This window comes from Glycine soja, chromosome 12 (assembly GCF_004193775.1).
Source record: "Glycine soja cultivar W05 chromosome 12, ASM419377v2, whole genome shotgun sequence".
Classification (NCBI taxonomy): Eukaryota; Viridiplantae; Streptophyta; class Magnoliopsida; order Fabales; family Fabaceae; genus Glycine; species Glycine soja.
In genome coordinates this window covers 840,070-867,087 of record NC_041013.1, presented here as the reverse complement: position 1 = coordinate 867,087, position 27,018 = coordinate 840,070, and the positions used below count along the sequence as shown (strand labels likewise).

The 27,018-nt window shown below is 33.1% G+C and overlaps 3 protein-coding genes across 4 annotated transcripts; 2 read left to right on the top strand and 1 right to left on the bottom strand.

Annotated features, from left to right (window-relative positions):
• Window positions 1–551: 551 nt before the first annotated feature.
• LOC114379584 (ubiquitin carboxyl-terminal hydrolase 24-like) lies at window positions 552–5,633 on the bottom strand. The gene is made up of 7 exons (XM_028338268.1): window positions 5,280–5,633; window positions 4,249–4,893; window positions 3,868–4,055; window positions 3,078–3,325; window positions 2,728–2,873; window positions 1,638–1,814; window positions 552–1,089 (listed from the first exon to the last, which is right to left on the bottom strand). The coding sequence occupies exons 2-7, from the start codon at window positions 4,891–4,893 to the stop codon at window positions 901–903; spliced, it is 1,593 nt and encodes a 530-aa protein (XP_028194069.1). The 5' UTR covers window positions 5,280–5,633; the 3' UTR covers window positions 552–900.
• A 4,798-nt stretch (window positions 5,634–10,431) lies between these two features.
• On the top strand, window positions 10,432–13,592 carry LOC114380398 (disease resistance protein RPP13-like). The gene has a single exon (XM_028339425.1). The coding sequence runs from the start codon at window positions 10,518–10,520 to the stop codon at window positions 13,287–13,289; it is 2,772 nt and encodes a 923-aa protein (XP_028195226.1). The 5' UTR covers window positions 10,432–10,517; the 3' UTR covers window positions 13,290–13,592.
• Window positions 13,593–15,220: 1,628 nt separating this feature from the next.
• LOC114378094 (protein IQ-DOMAIN 14-like) lies at window positions 15,221–18,673 on the top strand. 2 transcript variants are annotated; one of them, XM_028336629.1, is made up of 6 exons: window positions 15,221–15,769; window positions 16,173–16,288; window positions 16,377–16,724; window positions 17,336–17,554; window positions 17,710–17,823; window positions 17,910–18,673. In XM_028336629.1, the coding sequence occupies exons 2-6, from the start codon at window positions 16,214–16,216 to the stop codon at window positions 18,531–18,533; spliced, it is 1,380 nt and encodes a 459-aa protein (XP_028192430.1). In that variant the 5' UTR covers window positions 15,221–15,769; window positions 16,173–16,213; the 3' UTR covers window positions 18,534–18,673. The 2 variants fall into 2 exon arrangements, with proteins under 2 accessions (XP_028192430.1, XP_028192429.1); XM_028336628.1 differs by having other exon boundaries at window positions 15,223–15,769; window positions 16,374–16,724.
• Window positions 18,674–27,018: the final 8,345 nt, after the last annotated feature.

The window sequence follows — 27,018 nt, the reverse complement described above, 5'->3', positions numbered from 1 at the left end:
ATTTAGAATGTTGGTTGGCTTGGACCTATTCAACTCCACTTTTGGAATTAAAATAAGATTTGCCAATTCAATGGAAGAAAATCATTAAGAACATGTTTCAACTAAGGCTTCAAAGTCAAATAACCCGAAACATGTTAGCTATGAAATAATGAACACCCAAGAGGCAATATTGCTTGGGAAACTCACTCATATTTCCCGTCTTCACGGGGGATAAAGCCATTTTCAGTCTTCTCAATAAAAAACGGGGAAGTAGCAAGGATATGGTTGTAAAGGAGTGATATTTGGTTAAGCATCGTTCTTGTGAAATAAAGACTTCAAATTTAAATAGCATCAACCACGATAAACCATGCTTGGGTCCAATACGGATTCTCCATTATAACTCGTCCGCTTAACAAATTTTAGTCGATTTACACCGGTTTGAACGTCTGAATTTTTGTCCCATTTGATTTTTAACAAGGCCTCTGGAAATTCAAAGATCTCAAACAATCATTAAATTATTAAAAAATCTGAAACAGAACAAAGCTTAAGCTTAATAACTTTAGATCCCAATCTCTTTCAAGTCTGGTGGGACTTTATAATATCCAGCGTATTCTTATAAACCTTTACTCACTATTACCATAAATACATACCCATGTCCTACACTAGGACAACAAAACTTTTTCGGTTTAAGATAATAGGAAAAAGAATATTACAACAATGACTCTTATCACACACTGGATTGGATCGACCATTTATGGTATACCTTAACAATCTGAGCCATGAACAATAGATATTGAGCTTGACCAGCTAATAAATAATCACCCACATTAATCGACCAGCAATCCTTTCTTATAGGGGAGTAGTGTTTTTTCTGTTAGGAGCAGAAGGGAGTAGATATTTGACAGAACAATATGTATATGTTCAAATCTGTCTGTAGAAAAGGACATATGCCTGATCATGCAGCACCTTATTTGTTCCAATAGCAAAGACAGATTGGTCATCAAATCGTAGCCACCGACCATTGGGATATTGGGCATCAGCTGTGTAGTGCCCCTTTGAAGGCTCCATTCCATGGTGAGTAATTGTAGCAACAAGTTCATACTTTCGACCCTGCAGAAGCATAAAAATCAATCAGCCACTACACCCTCTTCGTTCTAGTTAAAATAAAATTCTGGAAGGGCCAGAGAAAGATTACATTCATGTACACAAAAGAGCCTCTTGTATTCTCAAGTTTTTTTTAAGCTGAGTTGAAGCATTTACTTAAGATCAGCAGTAGATTACTCCTTTGCTTGTTTTGGTTGGAAATTAGTACATTAGAGAATATCTCATTTACTCAAGTTTTGTTGTTTTTATGGTAAGACCAGAGAAATGTGCTGGAAAATTAGCTAATCATCCATAGTCTTGTATTTCTCACTAGACCCTTTCAGAGTAGGGGGAGGGGGTAGCTAAAAAAGCAGTCTCCATAAGCAATGATTAAAATAATGTATGACACATTTTATACATTTTTTCAAAAAGGAGATATTCCCTAAATTAATCTTAAAGGAATAAAAGAAACTTTGAAAGAAGTAATCTAGAAAGAGAGGCCATCATTTATCATCATGATCACTAACTATTTACTTCCACAACATAGGGGCTATAACAGAGACATATTACATCACCTCAGTAGATGGTGAAACAAGCAAGTCACGACCCAATACCAACTCAAGAGGGAAGTGCACAGGCTTATGCAACTTGGTGCTACCCTGGCTTCCGTAGCCAAAACGCATAAGGTGCAATATCATTATTTTAGGAAGTGTCACTATTTGAACAGATTTTCTTGCAGTCACAACACCAGCCTGAAAAAAATTTAAATCAGTATTTTAATAGCAGTAGTAGAAAGCATATCCTCCATAGCAACCAAAGGAGATCACTATCCACTACAAAAGGCCGAGTTAAGATAGATGGGACCTAAGAACAGTTATATTAATGACTAAGATGACTTTCTATACTGCCAAAATTACTGATGGTGTGTACACAGACACAAAGAGCATGGAAGGCAACAAAGTAGCTATAATTTTGCCATCAGTTTCTTGGCCTCCTCCATTTAGAAAATATAGAATTTTGAAACCAGTTGATGTTCCACTGTCTTGCATGGATATGGGTACATACAGGGAAGTGGATGGTTTTAACTTTTAATTAGGGTAGCCAAGGAGAAAAAACAGCAATAAATCATTGATGAAGAGAAGAGATTGGGTTAAAATTTAAATATCTTTTCCAAAAAAAAATATACATATATAAAATAAAGAAAGTTAAAAATAAAAAGAAAGAAAGAACTCCTGGGCATCAAACTCAAAGAACATATGTACAGACTAGGGTACAAAAGAATTTCCAAAGCTATAAACAATAATGTATTAAAATCATCATATACAAATAAATTTCATGTTATGACTCAAGTACCCAAAACATTTAAAGGCACAAAGCAACAATTTGTTTTGTTTAATAACAATCAAACAACATAACAGCTAAATTTGGTGTTAAGCATAGACAGATTTATATTTGAGTAATAAGTGAGTATTGGGTGTGTATCCATGTACCCAATAGGTAGCAGTACTGAAAACATAATGGCAACTATTTAAGAGTTGTGGAGTTCTAATTCATCATAGTCCACTTAAAAAAAACCTTATCTTTATGAACATTGAATAAAAAAGTATGATGGTGTTAAAGATAATGTATTAAAGTATCCAAAAAATAAATGTAAAGGTTATATACCTTTGCAGTGAGTGATGTTCGGTACCCTTCAAGAGTCTCTGGTGCAGAAAACAAGTGAAGTGCATCCTCAATTGTGTGAACAGCATCAGGATAGATGTCAAGATGGAGCAAGAGATATGGTTGAACAGTAGCAGAAGCTCTATTTCCTAAATGACAAAAAAGAAATCGTGACAATGGCCATAATGTTTTTTTTATATAATACATACTTTATTTACATGTTCATTTTTTCTTTGAAGAATATCAGCACGAAGCAACAGACTGGTCAAATGAAATTCCCCAAAATCTTAATGAAGTTGACATTTAAAACAAAAAAAATCCCTTCACTAATATATTAGAGAGTTGTTTTGTACCTTTAGCTCTCACCAAACTTCTAAGTTGTCCTCCAAAAATACCACTTAATTCTGATGGGAGAAAGCTTTGAGTCCTTGTAACAGCAGATTTATTCTTCGGCCCCACTGTTTCCCATTCATCATCTTCCACCGAAGAAACCAGAGAAGATTTGCTACCATTAAGACTTGAAGACTGTCCTTCAAGCTTCAGTAATTCATCATGCATTTGATCCATTACAAAGCTCAGAAATTCCTGAGCATCTTCCTGTCTGAAAGTGACATGTTGACACTAACTATATTACAAAATTGCAAGTTTATGTTACCAATTACATCATGACACTTAGGCATTCCACACTTTCAAATTACCAAATATCTTTCTTGATGGGTCTTTAAAATCTCAGGCACATTGGTACAGCAGACAAAATTGTTTAAATGATACGAATATATGTGAAAACACAGTTGAAGTGTAGGAATGGAGGATTGAGAAGGAAAGAAAATATAGATTTTAACTATACACGTAAAATAATATCATAAACAAGTCCCTCTATAGGCCTGGTAGAGGTTATAAACATGACCATTCATCAGTTATTTTCTGGCAGCGAGACTATGCTTTTAACATATGATCAAAAAATAAAATGGTCAGGACCACATCCATACAAAATAAACCAACTAGCATGGACATAGTTCTTCGTGACATGTGTAAGTGTTAGCGAGAAATTCAGTTATGGAAGAATTATATTTAGATTTTTCTGTGTGTGTGTGTGTTGGGGGGGGGGGGGGGGGGGGGCGTTAACATAAAAAAAGTACCAACCTTGGTCTTCCTGAAATGCTATTTGGCACATCCGGAGTAAAAATTTTTAGGACACCTTCAAACATAACAGGGCGAAATGGCCTTCCAGACTCAAACGTATCTGCATCTTGCTTCTTTAATTTAGTTATGCTTGGCATATCAAATTGGGTTATGAACTCAGCAAATGCCGTCAATGTGGGATATCCAACCTAATATAATACAGAATAATAAACATGCAATAATATCAGTTCAATACTTTTCTAGCACAAGGGAAATCTGAATGCATAATACAGCTTTTAGGTCTTTATTCCTTTAATGTTATTAAGCCATATATAAGTTAAGCTAAAACCAGTAGATGGCAGTATTAGTTAATAGTTGAAATGCAGCAGCAGAAAAACTAACCTTAGGAAGGTTGCAAGTTCTTAATTGCTGTAAAAGATGAACGAAGGGTGAGCATGACAAGAGAGCCTGCATGGTTGCATTAAGAAAACATAGATTCCCAGAGTTGATAAGGCCTCGAGGCAGTATATCCTTAACATGCATAACAGCATGCCCATTAGGTGCCTTTTGGGGCTCTCGATCAGGTAACTTTGGTGCAGAATCATCCCCACTGCCAGTTGTATGTACATTCTTCAAGCTTTCAGCCTCAGAAGCATCTAGGCTCAACTTTGTAAACTTGTTTAAGGGACCATCTTCACAACGTAATGTAAAAAAATTCACATTTTTTTCTTCAACTTCATTTACACTAATGGTACTGGTGGACCTAGGGGAGATATTGGTAATGCTGCCATTCTCTTTAACTGTCCCTGACACTTCAGGTGAATTATCAATGGCACTTTTCACTCCATTACATTTCCGAGAATCAGAGGGTGGAGCATTATAAGGTGCTTTTGATGAATTTAGCAGATTGTTTGACTCAACAGTAACAGAATTCAGAGAACCAAATTGCAGCTGATTCTTCTCCACAGGCTTTTCCTTTTTCCCAAAAGACTGCTTTGACAGCAATGATCGGGTTTCATCTTCAGTAAATGACCCAAACACAAACATCTGTGAAGCAATGGCGCACAAATCCAAAACAAAGAAGTATATTAACAATTTCAACAAATAATAAACTATGTTAACAAACGAAATTTAAATATATAGCATAAACAATTCAACAAACAAATTAAACAAAGTTAGACGATAAGTAGCAAACTCCCAAAAACTACACCGAAGCAGATTAAAAGGGAAAAGGACAAAGAAAACACGTCATTCAACTACATAAGATTCGAAATAGCAATGACCAATAAATTATTCAACATTCATCAGAAACATTATAAACCTCAATTCACACCAGCAACTGACAATGGAGATCCAAAACAGCTCGAACTAAAGGAACACTAAGCAATCAAATATTTTTTATGGAAAAAACAAAAAAAGCAAAAAAATCGCACCTTTGAATCACTCGTGTTGGTGAGGAGAGAGAGGTTGGAAATCCAAGAGGCTAAAATTGAATATCAAATTCCCAGTAGGAAAAAAAAAAGGGTTGGGATGGAAATCAAAAAGTAGGGTTTTTGGAGACCCTGAAGGAGAGGCGGTGATTGAAGACATGAAAGGGGAAAAGGGAGAGCAGAGAGTGAAGAGAGAGAGCATTTAACAAAGGAACCCTCCTCTCCGCTTGAGCCTTGGTAGCACCAACACGGAGCATCGACAGAAAGGTTAACACAAAAGCCTCTCTCTGAATTTTGGTTTAGGGTTAGGTTATGGAATGGAATGAAGGTAAGGGGTAAGTAAAATACGCCACTTTGTCCTTCTTCTTGCCTTAAAGAGCGCTGCTATATGCCATTTTAAAATAAATTATATTTTTCACATTTTTTACTGTCTATTTTAATTCAATTTTTTTTCAATTTTCATTTTTTTTATTTTTATCCTCTAGACTAAAGCCATTACATATCAAAAATATTAAAACAATTTACATTTCAATTTGAATTTTTTTCTTCAAAAAATTTCAATTTTATTTATTTATTATTATTATTAAGCTTCAAAAAATTCTATATAATCCGATCTAATAAAATACAGTTTGTATTGAATTTGATTATTAGGTTTTTATTGGCACATTTTTACATAGTCATATTACATTTAAAAACATATTACAATATGTTTCTTATTGCTAAGCCAAATAAGTGTCAATTTCTATAACCATGGTAATTTATAGAAAAATCATCTTATGCGAGACAGATAAATTTCTATTTTTATAGTGCATATAGTTTAACTTATGAGAATATTAGAGTATTGATGTTAATAACAATGTAACTCTTCAAATGTAATAATATAGTAAAAATAATTTACAAAACTCAATAATTATATTTATATATCTTTATTCAAATAGTCAGTAAACAGATCATCTTTATTTAGATGTATTTTTTTATAGATAAATAAAAAAACATATGATAATTTTACAAATATGTAAAAAAATAAAAAGATAAACATAAATGGTATGATAAATTTATAAACAATAATATGTGTGGGTATGTATAATTTCAATTTGGATTGGATTGATTTTATTTTGAAAATCAAATCTTAAATTCAATTCAATCCAATAAAGTATTTCATTTTGTTTTTAAATTCAATTAGTTTGATTTTGGATTTATTCAGTGTTTTTAATCAGCTTTCTTCTATTTTTATTGGATTTAATAATTTTATAAACAGCCCCTAATACTGTATTATTGTGAATTATATTTTTAAGAAATACTATGCCTAGGAATGTAATTCACACGAACAAGTTAGGTTGTCTTAGTAATTTTATTTAAAAAAATTATTTAATTCAAAAACTGAAAAGTAAAAGTTTAAAAAGAAATATGGAGGAATGAAATAAGGTTAAGGCAAAGTCTTAAACAAGTGGTCCACTAATTGTGCAGCACTAATTACTAATACCGATTATAGTAGGTGATAATTATTTTTTAAAATCTTTGGAGCGATCAACTTTACTTTTAGAAATTTGGATTGTGTGAAAATAACTTTAAATCTATTATTTGAATTGAAATTATGCAAGAATTTATAAAGATCCATTAATTAAGATATGAGTTTTTAGGTCTAAATCACCTAAAAAATTAAGGATGTGAATTGAAACTCAATGAATAATCATTAAAAATTAGCATTAGTCATTATAGTTTGCATATTGATTAGGAATGAGTTTCATATGAAGAATTATATGAATTTTATTTCAATAACATTTTTTTTATTTGATTTCATCTTCGATTCAAAATTTGTGTTCAAAAATAAGAAACATTTTAGTTTTATTGTAGCAAATTGACAACACATTCATGACACCGAATTGATAACTCATTACAGTGAATATGTATACAAATTATTTGTTGATTCTATGATACACATAAATTCTGTAAATACAATAATTCTTATTCTTTTTTACAATTAAATTAGATTTACTTTGCCTATTATGTTTAAAAGCACAACAGTAGGTAACAATCATTACGTCATAAAAAATATATTTGTTAAAATAGGTTTGATCGTTCTTTGTGTTGTTTGTTAGAATAGGATCAAATGAGGAGACACAACACTAACCAACACATAAGGGAAAGACTAAATGCACAAGACGAGTAGAACAACGTCACACAATATTTCACATTTGAAAAGAATATGCAATGAGAAACAAAGCATGCACCTTGAAGGGGAATTAGAGGGGCAGAATCGAATAGATTGGAAAAAATGAACTAAGTAAGATGATAAATAGTACGATAATAAATGACAAATAGCAAATATGTATTGTCTATTATGACGCGAGTTGTGACGTTATCCACCTTCTTCTCCAACGATGCTGGGTTTGCAAACACTAATGTACTCCATCGACCTTTGACATACGACTTAATATTCACCAATAGTAAATTTTTTAGGTACGCGACAATACACTACACTAATTACTAATAAATTGTAGTAATTCATCAAGTACGTCACTATGTGGCTAACGTTCACTTTTTTACTTGAAGTTGGACATTAATGGAATGACTTTATTGCTTCTCTTTTACAATTCCTCCCAAAACAAAGAAATAATATGTATTTTTTTATATGTTACTTCTGAATATTATTAGTTTTTGTTAATAGAAAATTTAAATTTACAGTCTCTCTTCTCTTTTCTTTTCGCCACTGTATCAATCTTATCTAAAAGAAATAACACATGTGATCTCAAAATTTTTCAAATTACAGAATAGAAAATTTTATCTCTCTCTTTTTCTCTTGGTTTCTCAATGGGTACAGGGAAAGGAACTTTTCATACAACCCAAGATTCCACCTACCCCTGCAATCTCCCCCCACACAGTAGCATGGAAAAATTAGATATAATTCGGCAACACTACATCAATAATGACACCCAATAGGGAATAATTTTAATCAAAGCAAAATCAAAGAATAACAAAATTTCGAACACTTAATTTCATTTCAATCAACCAATAAACACGTTTAAAGTTACCACAATGAAGCCATAACCTCCTCCCCACCTTAAATGGTGAATCCGAAATGTTCCTTCTCATTCGCGCGCACGCACAAACCACTTTTGAACCCAAGGATGCACACACAAAGCCTTTTAGAAAAAAGATTCAAGAGGAGTGGATTTTCTAAGTGTTCTTCGTTTTTTGGGGGTCCCAAATTTAATTTAATTATTACACGGACAAAGAGCAAAATGACCACATCACTCCTGGATCTCACCTACACTCCACTTTTTTGGGCCAAAAGGTGTCCAACCCACCAGCTCATAAGGAAAAGTAAGGAGCAAAACGGCAAATGATAAATGCACCCTCCCTTTTTCTCAATAAATTTTCTAAACCCCCTTCCTAATTTATCCTTCTTCTTTAAATAATTATCATTAAGGTACTTTTTTTTCTTCTGGAAACATTCTTCCTCGCTACCCTCTCTTCCACCTCCATTCTTTCTCTTTAGTCACTTCACGCTCATTCCTTTTTTTTTTTTTTGTTAGCTCAGTTCCTTGGTTCTTGTCACCGAGTTCCCTCAATGATATGTATGCTAGACAAACACTTTTAGCTTATTTTTACTGGTTAAGATGTTTGTTCGACCTTATGAACAAACGTATAAGTTATACAAACTAACTTATAAACTATTAAAATAACTTGTAAAATACACTCTGATTAGTTTTCAGTTTACTTATCTTGAAATTAGGAAAACGTAAAAATATTGGCTGAATATTAAATTCCTGTGATAATTGTTTATTAAATCCAAGCTTATATATATGAGTTGATTATAAATTAAAATTAAAATTTAGCAAGTTCTAATCAACATTACTTAATCACCCAAAAAAAAAACAGCTTCGCCAATAGAGACATGAATAGATTTTCTGATGTAAACTACTAGATTTCTACTCATGCTATGCACGAATGATCCTGTATTCCTGTTATGTGTTAAGGGTACATATAACATAATAATAAGTTAAAAACATTTTCCGGTAACTAATTTATTAAATGGTAAGCAAAAGAATAATAAATTCATTGATTCCATTGGGATTAAATTTACTCTTGAATAAAATTTTGAGTTTAAACCTTATAAATGAAAAAAAAATGATTGAAAAGAGAAACTCTACTAAGGTAACTAGTTAGATTTTTAGTAGAGATTAGTAGTCAATAAAACTAGTGAATATTAACACTAATGTCTTGCTAAAAAAACAAAAAGAATAATAAATACTGATTTTATATTTGTATAATATTATGTTTGAGGAATTTCATTTAGATATTTCTAATTTAAGTTTTAAACCAAAAAAATTATACATAATAGTAGTAATAAGTAATTATCTTTAAACCTCAGCCGTTTGTTATTTGGTGGGTGGGTGTTTGTTGAACTTAGGAAACATTCTTGGTTTTATAGTACTAAATTAATATATGCTGAATAAAGTTACTGGTACTATCACCAGATTAAAAATCACCCTGTTAGTTTTAGTTAGTTGTCAATATAAATCCTAGTTTTAAAGATGTCACTTGTGGCTGCAGAAATATAAATCCTTCTACACACATCACGGGAGGAGATTAGTTTCCCATCAAGGGTGCGTGAGAATTTCCGAGGAAACCAGAATATTTTCTTAATGAAGGAAATTAGGAAACTTCAAAAAGGCAAAAGAAAAAGCGTAGGAAAGTGCTTACATTGATCTTTGTGATAGGTATCTCTACACTTAATATTAGTTACTTGTAAAAGCAACTCAAAAGGTGAGTTGCATATATTTTTTATTCTATTTTATTGCATTTCCATCTAACAACGGCGAAAGAAACCGGAAGGTGCAATGCAATCAAACTATATGCCACTAAATGTTGTACCATTATAAGGAAATGAGGAGGAAGGTGCAATTATGCATTAAACGCGAAGGTTCAGTTGAACTTTGTGCATGGTTGACGCAGAGTCAATGAAAAAAGAAAGGAATCTTGACCCCCTTTGTGCATGGTTGACGCAGAGTCAATGAAAAAAGAAAGGAATCTTGACCCCCTTTGTGCATGGTTGACGCAGAGTCAATGAAAAAAAAAAAGGAATCTTGACCCCAAGTCTTGGTAAAAAAATTATTGTAACTAGTTTGCATAGTATATAATTCCGATTGGTTAGTATGTGCATTCAAGGTCCAAAGCAAGCAATCTAGTGCGTTACTAAATCCGTTGTTCCTCTCTTACACACACATCCCTGCTGTAATGGCGGACAGCGTGGTTTCCTTTGTTTTAGATCACTTGTCCCAGCTATTGGCACGTGAAGCTAAGTTGTTGTGTGGCGTGGAAGACAGGATCTTGTCCCTCCAAAATGAGCTCGAAATGATCAACGAGTTCCTCAATACCTCAAAGAGCAAGAAGGGGATCGAAAAAATAGTGGTGAGCCAAATCAGAGATGTGGCCCACTTAGCTGAGGATGTCATCGACACATTCCTTGCCAAAGTTGTTGTGCACAAGAGGAGAAGCATGTTGGGAAGGATGCTCCATGGCGTGGACCATGCAAAGTTGCTCCACGATCTATCCGAGAAAATAGACAAGATCAAAATCACCCTGAACGAGATACGCGACAACAAGATCAAATACGTCGAGTTCCAAGAAAGCAACAATCAATCCACAATAAAAGAGGAGGAAAAGGCAGAGTCATTGCACGAGCGTAGAAGAAATGTTGAGGAAGAGGATGTAGTGGGTTTTGTCCATGACTCCAAAGTAGTCATCAAGCAGCTTGTGGAAGGAGGTTCATTGCGTAACGTCTCCATCATTGGCATGGGTGGATTGGGCAAGACCACTCTTGCTCGAAAGGTCTATAACAGCAGTCAGGTAAAACAATACTTTCGGTGCCGCGCTTGGGTTTACGTCTCAAACGAGTGCAGAGTTAGGGAGCTTTTGCTTGATCTTCTTAAGCAGTTGATGCCAAACCCTGAATACGAATATGGAGGCAAAAAGAAAGGCAAGAAACACACTCAAGACGTTTCTAACTTGAGCGAGGAAGAGCTGAAGAAATTGGTGTGGAAACGCTTAGAGAGGAAAAGGTATCTGGTGGTCCTAGATGACATGTGGAAAAGACAAGATTGGGATAAGGTGCAAGATGCTTTTCCAGACAACAACGAAGGCAGCAGAATATTGATCACTAGTCGTTTGAAAGAGTTGGCCTCACATACTAGCCATCATCCTCCTTACTATCTTAAATTCCTCAACGAAGAAGAAAGTTGGGAGCTCTTTTGCAGGAAAGTGTTTAGAGGTGAAGAATACCCTTTTGATTTGGAGCCTCTGGGCAAACAAATAGTTCAAAGCTGTCGCGGTTTGCCCCTCTCAATCATTGTCTTGGCAGGGCTGCTAGCCTACAAGGAAAAGTCATACAAAGAATGGTCTAAAGTGGTTGGTCATGTCAATTGGTATCTTACCCAAGATGAGACCCAAGTAAAGGATATAGTTCTCAAACTCAGTTACGACAACTTGCCAAGGAGATTGAAACCATGCTTTCTGTACCTTGGGATATTCCCTGAAGACTTTGAAATCCCAGTTAGGCCATTATTGCAACTTTGGGTTGCCGAAGGATTTATACAAGAAACAGGGAATAGAGACCCAGATGATGTGGCAGAAGACTACTTGTACGAGCTCATTGATCGTAGTTTAGTCCAAGTAGCAAGAGTGAAGACTAGTGGAGGTGTCAAAATGTGTCGCATACATGATCTTCTCCGAGATCTTTGTATATCAGAGAGCAAAGAGGACAAAGTGTTTGAAGTTTGCACAGATAACAACATTCTAATCTCAACAAAACCTCGTAGACTGTCCATCCTTTGTAACATGGGTCACTACATTTCTTCAAGCAACAACGACCATTCATGTGCCCGTTCTTTGTTCATACCTGGCTCAGGTAACTTTATCAGTCCAAGTGAATTGAAATTGCTTTTAAAAGGTTTCAAATTGGTTCGGGTGTTACACCTTGGAACAGACTCTTTTGGATTAAAGATCCCTTCCAATTTGGGGAACTTTATCCACTTAAGGTACTTGAGAATAGACACCTCGGATGTTAAATTTATTCCAGCTTCTATACTTACCCTTGAAAATCTACAAACCATAGACTTAGGTCATTTTTGGAATTTGACTTTCCCAATTTCTTTCCCTGCTGGAATATGGAAACTCAATCATTTAAGACATTTGTATACACAAGGACCTATCAAGCTACGAGGCCACTGTTCAGGTTCAAATGAGGTTATGTTGAATCTTCAAACCATCTTTGCCATTGTACTCGATCGACAAACAATATCTCTGATAAAGAAAGTAAGGTTTCCCAATCTTAAAAAATTAGGGTTGCAAGTGTCTTCAAGTTGCAAAGACCAAGTACCTGAGTTGTTGCAGAGCCTACACCCATTATGTCATTTGAAGAACTTACGCATTTACCTCAAAGGTAAGCGTGCTTCAGGTACGTTGCCCCCAAACCATGAGAGCATGGAATGGAACATTGGTTGTAAGCCACAAGAACTATTACAAAGCCTAGGTCAATTGAGTTGTCTAACTGCGTTAAGAATTATGAATGTCTTCGACCTTCTAACCTGTGGGGTTGTCACATTTCCTCCAAATATTACAAAATTAACGTTGTCAGGTATTAAGTGCATCACTGACGGGGGGATGAAAGCGTTGGGAAATCTCACCAAACTTGGAATTTTGAGACTTAGAGGATCTTCAGATGATTCTTTCGACCTAAATTGCGTTGAAGGTGGGTTCCCACAATTGCAAGTGCTTGAGATGAGTTTGTTGGGAGTTGGAAATTGGAAATTAGGCAATGGTACAATGTTACGCCTTCAAAGTTTGGTCATCAATTACTGTGAAGGGTTAAATGATCTCCCAAATGAACTGTGGTCGTTGACTGACTTAAGAAAAGTGCGAGTATGGCAACCCTCGGAACCAATGGCTCACATGCTAAGGAATTTGAAAATAAAGAATGCGGTTGAACTCGTAATCGTCGAGGATTATTAGAACTTGAGTTTGTTGACTCAAAGTATGGATTACAAAGGTTTTTGTGTGTGTTTGATTGCAAACAAGTCCATAGTTATGTTGGGTTTGATTAGTTTTCTTCAAGATTTTAGAATAATGAAGTTTAACGAGTTGACAAACTCGTCCAAGCATGTATATAAAAAAGTTGATGAATTTAATTATGAAAAACCTTTGTTAGTTTTTGGATGTAAGAGTTAGACTATCTGACCTTTTCTATTTGTTTAACACCACTTTAAAATTAAAGTTAATTAAAAAGATTAAAAATAAAGTAAAAAAATTTGATGATTTCCAATTCTTTTAATTTTTAAAAAATGATCCAAATAAAGAGTAGGGTGAGAAAAATGATAGAAAAAGCAGAGACATAGAAGACAAACTACATTTTATTCAAAGAGTCTTTTTTTTCACCTTTTTTAAAAAGTTACTTTTTTCTACCTTTTATAAAAAAAATAATTTTTTTAATTTTTCAAAAGTTTTCTAGAAAATGTGTTTCGCTCAACTTTTTCAAAAATAATTTTTTTAATTTTTCAATTCAGAAAAAAAGAAGTTAAAACCATTAATACTAAATTAATGTCCAATAAATTCAAAAGTCTATTTTAAATTAATAGAATATTTCATTCAATAATAAGTACAACTGATTAAAAAAAAGCTTCTTTCACATTTGAAGGATACACATCTTTGCATTGACGATTATTAATTTTAAGTTTATTTAATAGTCACCTTGTTGTTAATTAGGTAGAAATATCGGTTATACTTGGTTACCAGATTTGGCGGAAGTAATTAAGAAGGGGTTGGATACTTTAAGTAAAAAGCTATTGACACATTTCCCATCTAATTAAAATATTCCTGGATATCAATATATGTATGGACCGGTAGTGGCTCATCTTATACTTGAGTGCCTAAAATATGCTTGCTTTTGGCCCCCGAATTATGTTTGTCTTTAACTATATAGTTTATGCTAAACATTTCTCAAGTGTTGTGGTGTAGAGGCAATTTCGTTTTCATTCAGCAAAAGTTGTCCCATGCCATATTCTGATCTCTATGGTTGCTTAAAAATGGTGTCCCCAAAACCTCTCATAAATTGCAATGCACCGTTAGAATTGGTCCTGACAAAGCTAGCAAAACCTGCTTGATTAGTCTATTTTCAACTAGACAACCATCTTTTTTCATCACCACCGAACAGTCGTTTTTAAAGTAAACTCTAGTGTGTGAAACATTCTGCTTTTGGTTCTCTACTATCAAACCAAACCCTCTCTTTCTCTTCTGTTCACTCTTTTTGAAAAGATGAGGCGAGAATGTATTATGACAATTCCTCTTTTTGGGTCCTTTTACAGCTGTCTTCCCTCCTTATAACCTAAATCTTCTTTGTTTTTTTCCCCGCATTCCCTACCCTTTGCACATTATGTGTCCAGTGTCCACACTACTACTCAATTATGCACTTCCCCACACCTACCTGTAACAATGTCAACAAACACTTGTGTAACATTGTGATACTACATTTCTAATAATGCTAATCGTACATATATTCACATCTTCATATCTGTGTACTTGATGTGACTACTCTGCACACATGGCTACCTGTTCAGGATGAAAAATATCAAGTGTGAGTGTATATAAGTGTTACACTCTACTTTTCCTTTTACGTACATACAAAAGCAAGCTGAAATTTATGATTAGGCCAAAGATATATATATGATATAAGGATATGACAAGTGGTGCAAAGAAATGCCATACATATCTTGAGATCTCTATCTATCTCTATTTTTCTGTAACAAGTTAGTATTTGGTAGTCATACGTATAGCACATAAAGACATGGCCCTACTACCCTCCCTCAGCTAATTGACAAACACATGAAAATGAAGGGTAGTTATTGCTTGGTATTTCATGATTATATTAAAGCTCAATGAGGGACAGTGCTGCCATTTCAAACCCAACAGACATATGAACATGTCTGCTACAGTTGGAAAAAAGAGAGATGGAGAGAAAATAAAAACGGGAGGACCCATGAAGCTTATTAAGAGGAATGGCTAATGAGAACAAAGTGGCTATGCTTTTATCCCGAGCAATGCTTCTTCTTGCTTGGAGACCCCACATTTGGAACAGGAGAAACTCATCATGAAGATTGAGGAAGATGGAAATTTATGAATGATTGCAGTTGCACCCACATAAAAAGTCATGTCCACTCCACAAGAGGGTTTCAGTAATAGGAATAGGAGAATTTCTGCCCCTCAAGAGGAAAGAAATAGTCTTCTTGGTATTTGTGCACATTCACTGATGAAATCCAGCCAAAGTTGCTCATTCTTGATTTTGGTAACTGATATTATAAAGAATGTTTGCTGGTTCCAAGGCTATTCCATCTGAATTTAATGAATGACAGCACTGCACTTGTTCCCATACACCAAGTTTTCTGAAACGGTGGCTCTTGCCCTCTTTTTTTTATTTTTTATGGGATTTGAAAAAATGGGTAAGTAATTAACTTGGATCTCTCTCCAAATCTGCATTACATTCCTCATCTAATATTTTCCAATTTCCAACCATCTTGACTTGTGTGCATTCATGTTTAATACTACTTTGCTCCGAAATCAAGGTTCTGATTCATGTACATGTGTTTGTGTTTGGCCTTTGCTGTCAGTACTTATTCACATAAGAATCTTAGTCTACGACAATTTCTGCAAATTGTTTCGTCTTTTTGGACACGTCTAACGTTTGAGTTGTACAATTACATTACTTAAATAAATCATTGCCTGGTCACCAACCAATCGTACGTTTCACACATCTACTTTTGATGCGAGAGGTTTGGAATTAGATAACCACAAACTTACCAAGATATCTTGCGTATAAGAGGATGCTTATGGGCAATTTTGCAGATCACAGACATTGAAGTTGACCTATGTGTTGATATTCTTAAATGGCCAAAAAGAAGAGCTGGTTTAGTCTGGTGAAGAGGCTCTTTATATGGGACACACATTCCACACAAGATAAGGTGAGTCTTTAACTCTTGAGCCTTTTCAAATTAAGTCTTTAACTTGGATTCTGTTTCTCATGAGACAGAAAACTTTTTTATTCAGAAGGAGAAAAGAAGGAAATGGATATTTGGAAGGCTAAAGAGCAAGAGATTGCCTTCAATTAAAGCTCCACTACCCTCAAAAGGAACAACACTAAGTGAGGCAGAGCAAGAACAGAGCAAGCATGCTTTAACAGTGGCCATTGCCTCAGCAGCAGCTGCTGAAGCTGCTGTTACTGCTGCTCATGCTGCTGCTGAGGTTGTTCGCCTCACTGGGCAACGCAAGGAAAACTCAGAAGAATCTCAACCTGTTAAAACTAGGAATGGTGCTCCACAATCCACATACCAGTGCCAGAGGGAGATTAAAGAATCTGCTGCAGCCATCAAAATTCAAACTGCATTTCGGGGTTACCTGGTGAGTTTGTCCAACCCATTCTCTTTGATTTGTGTCACCTTAAGACCGCTTTGCATGAACTTTACATTCACTGCTAAATTCCTCACTCGTGGATTTATATTAATTATATATAAAAAACAATATATTTAGGTCATAAAATTCTCCTTAGGTACTTGTATAGGAGTAAAAAAAAAAGATATAATGAATTTAACTTCTCTCATGAGACAAAACCAATGCATGCATCTCATTTTTTGGGAAGTTAGATGAGAGAGCTTCTACAAAATCAAGTGTATCAAATGATTTTAATTTATGGAAATTCATCTCTTTTCCTATAAGTGCTCATACATAATTTTATCTAAACATGACTTCAATGGCAGACACACTAAATGTGAACCAAGTATAAGCTGAAATTTGTTAGAAATTAAAAGATTTCTTACAGCATTTAGTGATTTCAAAAATTCAACTCAAAGAGAGTAAAAGAAATAACGAAAATTGGCACAAAAAGAGAGAGAGAGAGAGAGCAAGTACTAATAGTAATAGAAATTAGTAAGTGGAAGAAAAAACCAAAGTCAACTTACTCTATTCTTTGTCATTGTTTTCTATTGATCACTGACTGATATAAGACATTACAGGCAAGGAAGGCTTTGAGGGCGTTGAAGGGAATAGTGAAGCTTCAAGCTATCATTCGTGGCAGAGCCGTAAGACGCCAAGCTATGAGTACTCTTAAGTGCTTACAGTCCATTGTGAGCATCCAGTCACAGGTCTGTGCAAGGAGGCTCCAAATGGTTGAAGGGAGATGTGATTACTCTGAAAATGAAGAGATGCAAGATTCTAAAGACAAAATAATTAGGGTGAGCGTAACAGGTTATTAGCTCGATAATTCACATTGAAAACACAAAGTTCCACTTGCATAACCTCATTCAGCATTTTATCAATTACATTACATTGTAGCTGTTACTTATCCTTGTACTATTTAGAATTTGAAACATGGTTTTCTCATTTTCAGATGGACTCAAACAGTGAAAGAAAGTGGGATGAAAGCACTGTATTGAAGGAAGAGGTAGACACCTCTTGCACAAGCAAGAGAGAAAGAACAAAAGAATACTCATTTAACCACAGAGTAAGCTCCTAGCTCTTTCATATGTTTTTTGCCTTGTTCTTTTGCACATTAAGGTTCTAAAACTAACATACATAAACCCCTCTCAGAGGTCAGCAGAGTCAGAAAGAAGTAAAGTAAATGGAAGATGGAGGTACTGGCTAGAGCAGTGGGTAGATACACAACTTTCAAAGAGTAAAGAGCTTGAAGATTTAGACTCAGTTTTTAGCTCACATTCTAGAGCTGGGGAGGAATATGGAGGAAGGCAACTTAAGCTGAGAAGTAATATTCAGAGACAAAATCCAGTTGAAGGATTGGATTCTCCAATACTTGGTTCAAGAAGATCTTTTCCTCATAGGAGGCAGTGTTCAGTGGGAGAGGACCACTCATTTTTAAGCTCTCCTGCAACTCCAGCATACATGGCTGCAACAGAATCAGCAAAAGCAAAAGCAAGATCAACAAGCTCCCCAAAAATAAGGACTGGGGGGAATGTGGACATGAACTCTGATAGCTATTCACCATGCAAGAAAAAGCTATCCATTGCATCTTCTATTAACAGTGAAATGCTTAGTAATGGTAGGGTGGGCAAGCTCAGTGTTAACCAGCAGCAAAGATCACCAAGCTTTAAGGGACTTTCAGTGCCTATAAAATCAAGCCGAACAACTATCAAGGATCTCAGTATTAATTCAGATTGCTCACTCCCTAATTGGGATCGACAGGCTTCCTTCAAATGAATCTATGAATGCTGATGTTACTCTTTCTTGCATTAACACAATTCCTTGTATCATGTGAAGGCTTGGAAACAATAACTGTTTATAAATATGTATGATATACTATATGCTATTGGATGTTATTTTGGTTGGGAATTGAACATTAATGTGACAGAAAATAGTTATTCTGGAGATATAAGATCAATTGTATGATTAAGAAAGAAGAGATATAAGATGGATTGTATGATTAAGAAAGAAGGAAAGGAAAATTAGTATTTTATACTGTTTATTGAGTATTATTTTTAAACTGTTTTCTGTTTTTAAAATTAGTATTTTTTTATTTCAATTTTTAAAATTAAAATCCCGGCCCACTATAGTGTTATTTTAGTTTTTTACTTTCACTTTTATACTATTAATTTTTCTTACACCTTTACGTATTTCTTTCCTTCTATTTTTTAAAAATTATTTTATCAAATAGTTTTTAGAAACTAAAAACAAAAACATAATAAAACATACCCTATCGTACTTAAATTATGTCTCCTTTTTTCCCTTTCATTTTGATCGTTGAAAATCAGCATTGTTTATGTTCCTTAAAACATCAACAAATGAATTGATCTTTGATTTGATAGACAAACAAGACAGGCCCAAAAAGAAAAGTATATCTCAAGGTTGTTTCTACCACAAATGCTTGTGTTTTTCTAGCTTTGATGCCTTGTAAAACTGCTGTAGGCTGATATTTCCTGTATCTCTAAGTTGCTTTCTGTATCTCTTTTTTAGCTTTTAAAATGACCAATCCAAAAGTAAAAAAAATACTAGAAAGAATGCAGAGAGCAACAACCACTACTGTATTGTGTGGGAGCTGAGCCTTTTCGTTTGGGCCTGGGATGTCTTTTGCCTTTATGTTTCCTTGCAATGGACTTGAAAAACAAAGTAAACGACACACTCTAGGCTATTGCTTCCTACACACTCTAGGCTATTGCTTCCTACACCTCCAAAATAGGAGGTACATTCCGGAATGTAATTTTACATTTCCGGATTGGCTATTTTGGAAACCAAAAAAGGGGTACAGGAAGCAACAGCCCGCATTCTTTGACTATTCATGGCTATATAAAGCCTTGAGCCACGGACCCAAAAAAAGTGTTGAGCCTGTACACCCATTAATTCTATCATTCTTGTTTCTTCCATTATTTTTCGTATACATGTAAATATATTATTGTTGCCATATTACGAATTGAGTTAGCAGTTAGATGAATTGAGTTATTTAGTTAGCATATATCAGTCTTATACAGTTACTAGTTACTTTTGTTTGTCTGCTCAAGCTAGCTAGTCAGTTGCCAAATTGGCCACTGATGACTGATATATAAACAATGTCTCTCTCTGGACATTTCAATCAATTTTAGTTCAGAATCTAAAATTCAGGCACTATCAGAATCCTACATATCAAAAGAAGAAGCAATGTCCATTACCTTCCTTCTTAGGTTTTGTTTTTGTCTACAGAATTTTTCCAAGCAGGTACAATTTCATTTGGTGTAGCAAATCAACCTGTTTGAAGTGGTTCTCTACCTCAATATGCGAAAACTGCTACACCAATTGCTGTGAGATTCGTGAAACTTTTAAGAGTTGAAAATATCTACACCCATTTGCCTTTGACCTAATTAATTAATATCATAGAAATCATACAATCTTAATATGGCTACTTATTTTTCCTTGAAAGCCTTTTAACAAGTTTACACTAAAGAATTAACGCATAAAATTCCTACCTACTCTAGAGTTTCAAAAACAGAGAAAAATAGTTGATAAAAAATATCATAATCAAATTGAAGCAAAAGAATACAATTGTCTTCGACTGGGTTTGTTTGGCCAAACAGCTTAATTAAGTACTTATTGAATAACTACTCTACTTATAATCAAAGAGAAAGTACAGTTGAGTTATTTTGATATAAGTTGTAATCTGTATTCATAAGTTATCTTACAGAAGCTGAAAACAACTTGTGAATATATCATAACATTTTTTTATACACTCTCATAAACACTTAAACAAATACCTGTGTCATAATTAAGATAAATCCAATAAATAAATTATAAACAAACTCTTCTAAATAGACCCTAAGTAAAAAAATACATAAAAACAAATTAAACGCATCTTATCGTGAAAAATAGGAAAATGTGTTGCCGATACTCTCCATTCCCAAGAAACAAAAAAAAGGTGAAATAATTAAGAAAATAAATCAAGACACTTCAGTGTAATATGATAGAACTTTAGTAAGTTGAATTAATCCTTATTGTAATTATATAGTACATGCATAGATGAAAACATGATTATTTTGACCATTCTTATTACACGTGGAATGCTAACATGCGTTGGCTAAAATTTAGTGCTCAAGTCTTCGGTTCTATAGAAGTTCCATGTTATCTAAAGTTACTTTGCAGTTTTGCACGAATAATTTGATGCGTGGTAGCGAAGTTGTCCACCACTATGGTTGTGACATGTGACTTTCAAGCATGGATTCAACTCACGTATTGGTCGTTGGACTTAGACCTAACCAACATATTCCAGAGCTTGCTCATGAGTTTTTATCAGACGAGCTAAATCCAACACGTACAACCCACAAACATTTCAGCAATATTCTCTGCATTCAAGTGTCTTTCTAGATTATTTTACATTAATCAACAAAAATTAATAAATAAATAATAATTTTATAAAATTAATCTTAAAATTTATATTATATTAAAAGACTAAAATAAAATTTATTGGAGATATTAATAAAAAAAATTAATATTACGTTAAAAAATTAAATCCAATACTTATTTTAAAACAAACTTTTTCGTTAAAGTAACACTTATTTTAGAAGAGTATCATTGTACAAAATTCACTATCACGAAGAAATACACTGGCCTATTGGAGGCTGCCTTTTAAGAAGTCTTTCCAAAACAATATTATGTGTATAGTATTAAAGTAACATCTCATTCTAGAGGGTCTTGGATCCAAGAATTTTACGCGTTGAAATTTGAGACGCTTACCAGTCACTACAAATTCAATTATTGTTCGAAAACGACATTAAGTTCTAGACCATTAATGCAACTTTTCAAAATATGAACAAAATCAGAGTTTGAAAAATTGAATTGACGGATTGGTCCGCCACTACTTACTAGGCTTCTTTTAGTATTCTACACTCTAGTTGCATGATAGACAGCCACTCACTTTCTGGTCCATACTAACCAGGCATCCATCCATGTCTAAACCTCGTGCTAAAAATGGCCTTGCCCACCTATATCTACTACTTTTTTTTTTCTTCTCAACTTTCTATGTCTAACAGATAATTGTGTACGTATAATTCCAAATAATCTCATGTTTGATGTCTAAACCCCGTGCACAAAAATGGCCTAGCACACCTATATCTACAATTTATTTTCTCAAACTTTCTATGTCTTAACAACTAATTGTGTATAATTCCAAATAATCACATGTTTGAGCAGATCAGAAAGCATTTTCTAATTTAATGCCAAGAGACCATGCAGGGTTAGTCAATCTATATAGTTCAATTTGAATAGTAGTATGGACAACAATTAAAAATGATAACGATTTATGTCTTTTAATCAAATAGTTGAGGATTTGAATCCTGACATATAAAATAAAATGTATTAAGAGAAAAATATTTATCTTACACGCACTCATGATTTCTGACCAAAATTAATTACTACTTTAAATGGATACTAATTCTTACTAATATTATAATAAATAAATAAAAACTAGTCGGTTTCTAAGGGAATAATGAACCAACATTACTCATATTTTTACGGTTACATTCTCAGGAAGCGCTAACTTGTTTCTAGTAGTTGTTAATATAATTAGAAGATTCATTCATTGATCTGTGAGAACCTCCTGAAAAGAAAAATAAGGCGGATACCATGAAGGAATATGGAATATCAAAAGTGGTTTTCTTTATGATACTAATGCAACTCAAATAGAAGTGCGTCAGCTAAATAAGACATACATTATACACATAAGATAACAAAATGTTAAACATATTAAATAAGAAACTGGTTAATTTGCAGTCATACATGACTATAACAGAAGATAAATATGTTGTCCTATCAACAACAGAACACATTCTAAATGAAAATGTAACGACAAGCCAAAGGTGGAAAGGTGGAGACATTCGTAAATGGCAGACATATCATTTCGCTTCATTTGATGAGTAAGTACCATATTGTATTTTATAATTGCTCGGGGAAAAAGTATTAATGCATTACAATAAAAAATGGATATAAGATTTGTGCTGGACCTTACTAAAGCAATTTAGGCTTGGGTAAGTAGAAAAAAAAGAAGAAAATAACGTATACTGTCAAACAATTTTAAATTATTATCTAATAAAAAATTATAAAAAATATAATAAATTTATTGAGTTTTAATTAATTATCTTAGAATTTATATCAATAATAATTTTTAATTGATAATGTGAAAGTTTTTAGATAATATATAACCATTAAACTTTTTTTTACGTGAGTGATACTCTGAGACTAATCCTGTAATTTGCGGTGTCCGTTGTTAATTAACAAATTATATTCATGACCTCAGGATTTGCATATCCATACAAGTTTTAGAGGTGTTAGACTACGGTCAGAATATTAAATCATCATCACACACAAAAAGATCACCTAACTTTTTTCTCCCTTGCAAATACTGACTTGAAAGTAGCAGGTATTTCACTGAAACTTGGCTTGTAGAGAATCATCTCATATTCCAAATTTGTTTCGAATATTCTTAATTGTCTTAATTGAACTGGTGTTGAACAAATATTTATAAATTAGAAAACCCTTTAGTGTAAAATATTATATCACTTAATTAGTTAGTGGTATTTTAACAAATATTTATTATGCTACCTAAAACTAATTAATTTTACTCCATTTTGATTTCCCTTAATTATATAATTTATTTTTTAACAAAATCTTGAAATTAGCTTTTAATATTGGAATAAAAAATTAGAAGTCTATAGCTAGCGACCTCCAGTTTCTTTCCTTTAATTTTTGGACATATATATGTTGAAGTGGCTACCAGGGACCTCCAGTTTCATAGTGAGTTCCACGCATGATATGCTCATTTTGATGCAACGAGGATCACAAAGACATATATAGGGGCAGGAAAAAATTACAAAAGACAAAATGCAAAGAGGACTCATAAAAATTGAATAGTCAAACTTTCAAAATTCTTTTTTTTTTCTTTTTTTGTGAATCTTTCGAAACTCTTTTTAAGTTCCCACCAGTGAGGAATGGAAGGAGATGCTGATACTTTTAGTTAGTATATAAAATATAAAACATAATTTGCGTTTGGTACGGTATTTAATAATTGTTTAAAATCTATATTAAACATCTACTAATACGAACGAAATTTTTAACTTTTAAATATCCTACAATATTCTAGTATTTTAATAAGATATAAGCAAATTAAATATAAGCATTTGACAAAGTGAAATACTAATCTGACATTCAAATGTAACAATGCCAACAAACCGATTATATTATTACCACCTGTGAGTGGTCGGTTTTTAGTGAGTTAGTTATTAGTCGGTTAATTGATATATTGTATATGTGCTTTTTAGATTGTTGTGATTAGTTGGATGATTGGTCACTTATCTTCTAAGATTTTAATTAAATGTGTTTTTTACATTATCATTTAATTATATTTTTTAATTGTTTTTTACTGCATTTAATTATATATTGCTATATTTGGTAAAAAAATTAATTTTATAATAATTACTTTAAATTTATATCAAAATATTCTAACTTTTTCCATCATCGAAAGTTGAAATCACCGAAATAGTCAGCTTTTCTTGTTAAGAAAATGTCAATTTTGTTATCAATAATTTTTTTATAAACTAAATGTATCTTTCATATAAGTTATGTAAACAGGATAGAATTATTTTAAACGATAATTTTTTTTTCTAAATATTTAATATTAATTAAATTAAAATAATTCGGTGTCAATTGATATTAGCTTTGAATGTGTTATTCTTTTTGCTTTCTTACTTTTACATTACATAGTAGTATATCAACGTATGTCATAAGATATGTTTGTTGCGTGTCATGTAAGTGGTCATTCCCTAACCAACCAAGCGGACTTTATTTTGTTCTTCCTCAATGGAGCTTTCAGGTCCCTTTTTCATTTTAATATATGGTAGTGATACAGTGATACCTCTCCCTTTTACTAATTGGTAGAGTTGGTATGCAACAACCTCACTTTTTTATTTTTATAATTAATGTCTAGATCTATTCCACAGGAACAACGTTGGCCCTTTGCGTTAAGCATGGAAAATATGTTCAAAATGACAATTGCATCAATGAGTCTGTAATAACATGTTGCTAAATATGTGAGTTTCGAGCAAGCCTCATGAGGACAAACCCAAACCTATTTTCGAACCATTCAAATCACATTTCTTAACATGGAGAAATTCTAATCTATTCTTAAAGTAATAGTCTCAATTTAAGAATATTTTTAATATATTTTCCCTATCTAATATTATTTATTTTTTAAGATTATTTTTAATATATTATACAAATTATTATAACCAAATGATTTTTTTTTTGCAAAATAATATTTCTTAGAAAATTAAAATATAATTGTGAACTCATTAAAATATTTGAGATATCAATAAATAAGAGTGTTATTTAAAATATAACTAATCCTGTCTTATTTTTCTTATAATAACAAGTATTTTAAGTAAAACAAAAATATTCAGAAAAAAAATATAATTTGATGCGGAACTTTAACATACATATGCGATAACTCTTGTTAGTTTTTTTGGGTGGAAGGATGTAATATTTTAAATAATTTTATTAAAAATTATAAAATAATAAATTAATTATGAAGTTTAGCGTAAATATTTTTGTGATTCCAACAAATTTCAGTCAATAGGAGAATGTATGTAAAAAGGATTATGCTAAAAATATATATTGCTAGCAATTTTCTTTATGGTGCCTTAGAAAAAGCATTTTTCTTCATGGTAATGCACAAATATTGTTAATGAAGAATGAATTTTTTAGTCCTAATCTTACTTGTCTTACGCGTTTACAAACCTAATTATATTTTTATTTTCACAATTTGATAAAGAAAGAGGCATCAGTTAAAGTGCAATAAAGTGGGATATGAACTTCACTCACAATAACAATATGGGTAAGAATGGATTTAACATTAGTATTTTAATCTCTATGTTTGGAATACGACAAGGAGACATCTGCTAAAGTGCAATGAAGTGGGATATGAAATATGATAAGAATAATGTTATAATCTAATGGTTTTGATGATTTATCTAAAATATAAGTTGTGTGTCCTATGGACCCGTCTAAATACAATCCTTTACTCCATATAGCAAGATAATGAGAGCTGAAAGCACCGTTATGTGACATTTACAAAGGCACCTGTCTCGTTGACGTTGTTTATTTGCAAATATTAACATTTGTCCGCGAGAAATTTCTGAGTGCTATGGAACAAAATGAAACTGATGTGGCATTCTTGTCTTATTTTGTTAATTAAATGATTTAAAGAGGGCATGATGACGGAAATTGTAAAAGATGATCGCCGCCCATGGATTGTGAAACATGACAATTGTTCAGTGTTCAAAAACTCTTTTCAGATTTTACACTGCCTAAAAGGTGATTCTGCTCTCCAAAATCTAAGCATCAACGGAAACTGAAGGCCCCATGATGTGGCTATCACTATACGTGTCTTGAGTAGTCCCACATGATAATTACTCTACTATAACCATTATTAATTTTCTTTTCATGTCTTCTTTATTGATGATACTCGGTTTCCTTCTAAAAAGCAAGTCATCAAAAGGATTAGATTAGGTTTTTCATCACAGATGAGAAGACTATGTCAATTGCGTTCACATTTTCACACTAGACACTACTACTAGGCATGCCCTATAATAACTGCGTGCCCGAGTCAAATTCTAACAATCTTAATCTATTATATATAATGGCAACCAAAGATGATTTAAAAAAAAAAAAAAAAACTTGATTGAAATATGTGCATGAACATTGAGGTCGCCTATATGTCTTTAAAATGTAATTTTTTGATCAAGTTGCTTTTCATGCCATGATTAGTGTCCCTTTCATACCAACGAATCCTTTAATAGATTCTGTGTATACTTTTTCTCCACTATCCTCCCAACGAGGAAGCCGTCAAATACCAAAACAAGAATATGTACATATAATAAGGAAGGCGAGCACTTCCACCAGAGAGTGGACGAGAGAGGGGTCAACCTTCTATTGTATGACTTTGAGTGTGGTTAACAGGTTGAGAGTTAAGCTGCAATACAAGTTTAGAACCATAGATAGGTAAGAACTCCAGTTACGTTTATATGATCAAGATCCATGAGTCTAATTGAAATGGTCTAATTATATTTGGTATGGAACCGAGGCAGTATTCCAAATGTTGTAGAAGAACAAAGAAGTGGCTAATAAAAAGGGACAGGGGGTCATAGCTAAAAAATGAATAAATATAATATTT

What these genes read in the sequence shown, in the direction of transcription:
- LOC114379584 (XM_028338268.1), bottom strand. Translation starts at nt 4,893, where the DNA reads ATGTTTGTGTTTGGGTCATTTACTGAAGATGAAACCCGATCATTGCTG. An exon ending in GAACTTGCAACCTTCCTAAG is followed by an intron (nt 4,056 to 4,248) that starts GTTAGTTTTTCT and finishes GTATTATATTAG; the next exon opens with GTTGGATATCCCACATTGAC. An exon ending in TTGTTTCACCATCTACTGAG is followed by an intron (nt 1,090 to 1,637) that starts GTGATGTAATAT and finishes ATGCTTCTGCAG; the next exon opens with GGTCGAAAGTATGAACTTGT.
- LOC114380398 (XM_028339425.1), top strand. Translation starts at nt 10,518, where the DNA reads ATGGCGGACAGCGTGGTTTCCTTTGTTTTAGATCACTTGTCCCAGCTA.
- LOC114378094 (XM_028336628.1), top strand. Translation starts at nt 16,214, where the DNA reads ATGGCCAAAAAGAAGAGCTGGTTTAGTCTGGTGAAGAGGCTCTTTATA. An exon ending in CTGCATTTCGGGGTTACCTG is followed by an intron (nt 16,725 to 17,335) that starts GTGAGTTTGTCC and finishes AAGACATTACAG; the next exon opens with GCAAGGAAGGCTTTGAGGGC. An exon ending in AATACTCATTTAACCACAGA is followed by an intron (nt 17,824 to 17,909) that starts GTAAGCTCCTAG and finishes AACCCCTCTCAG; the next exon opens with AGGTCAGCAGAGTCAGAAAG.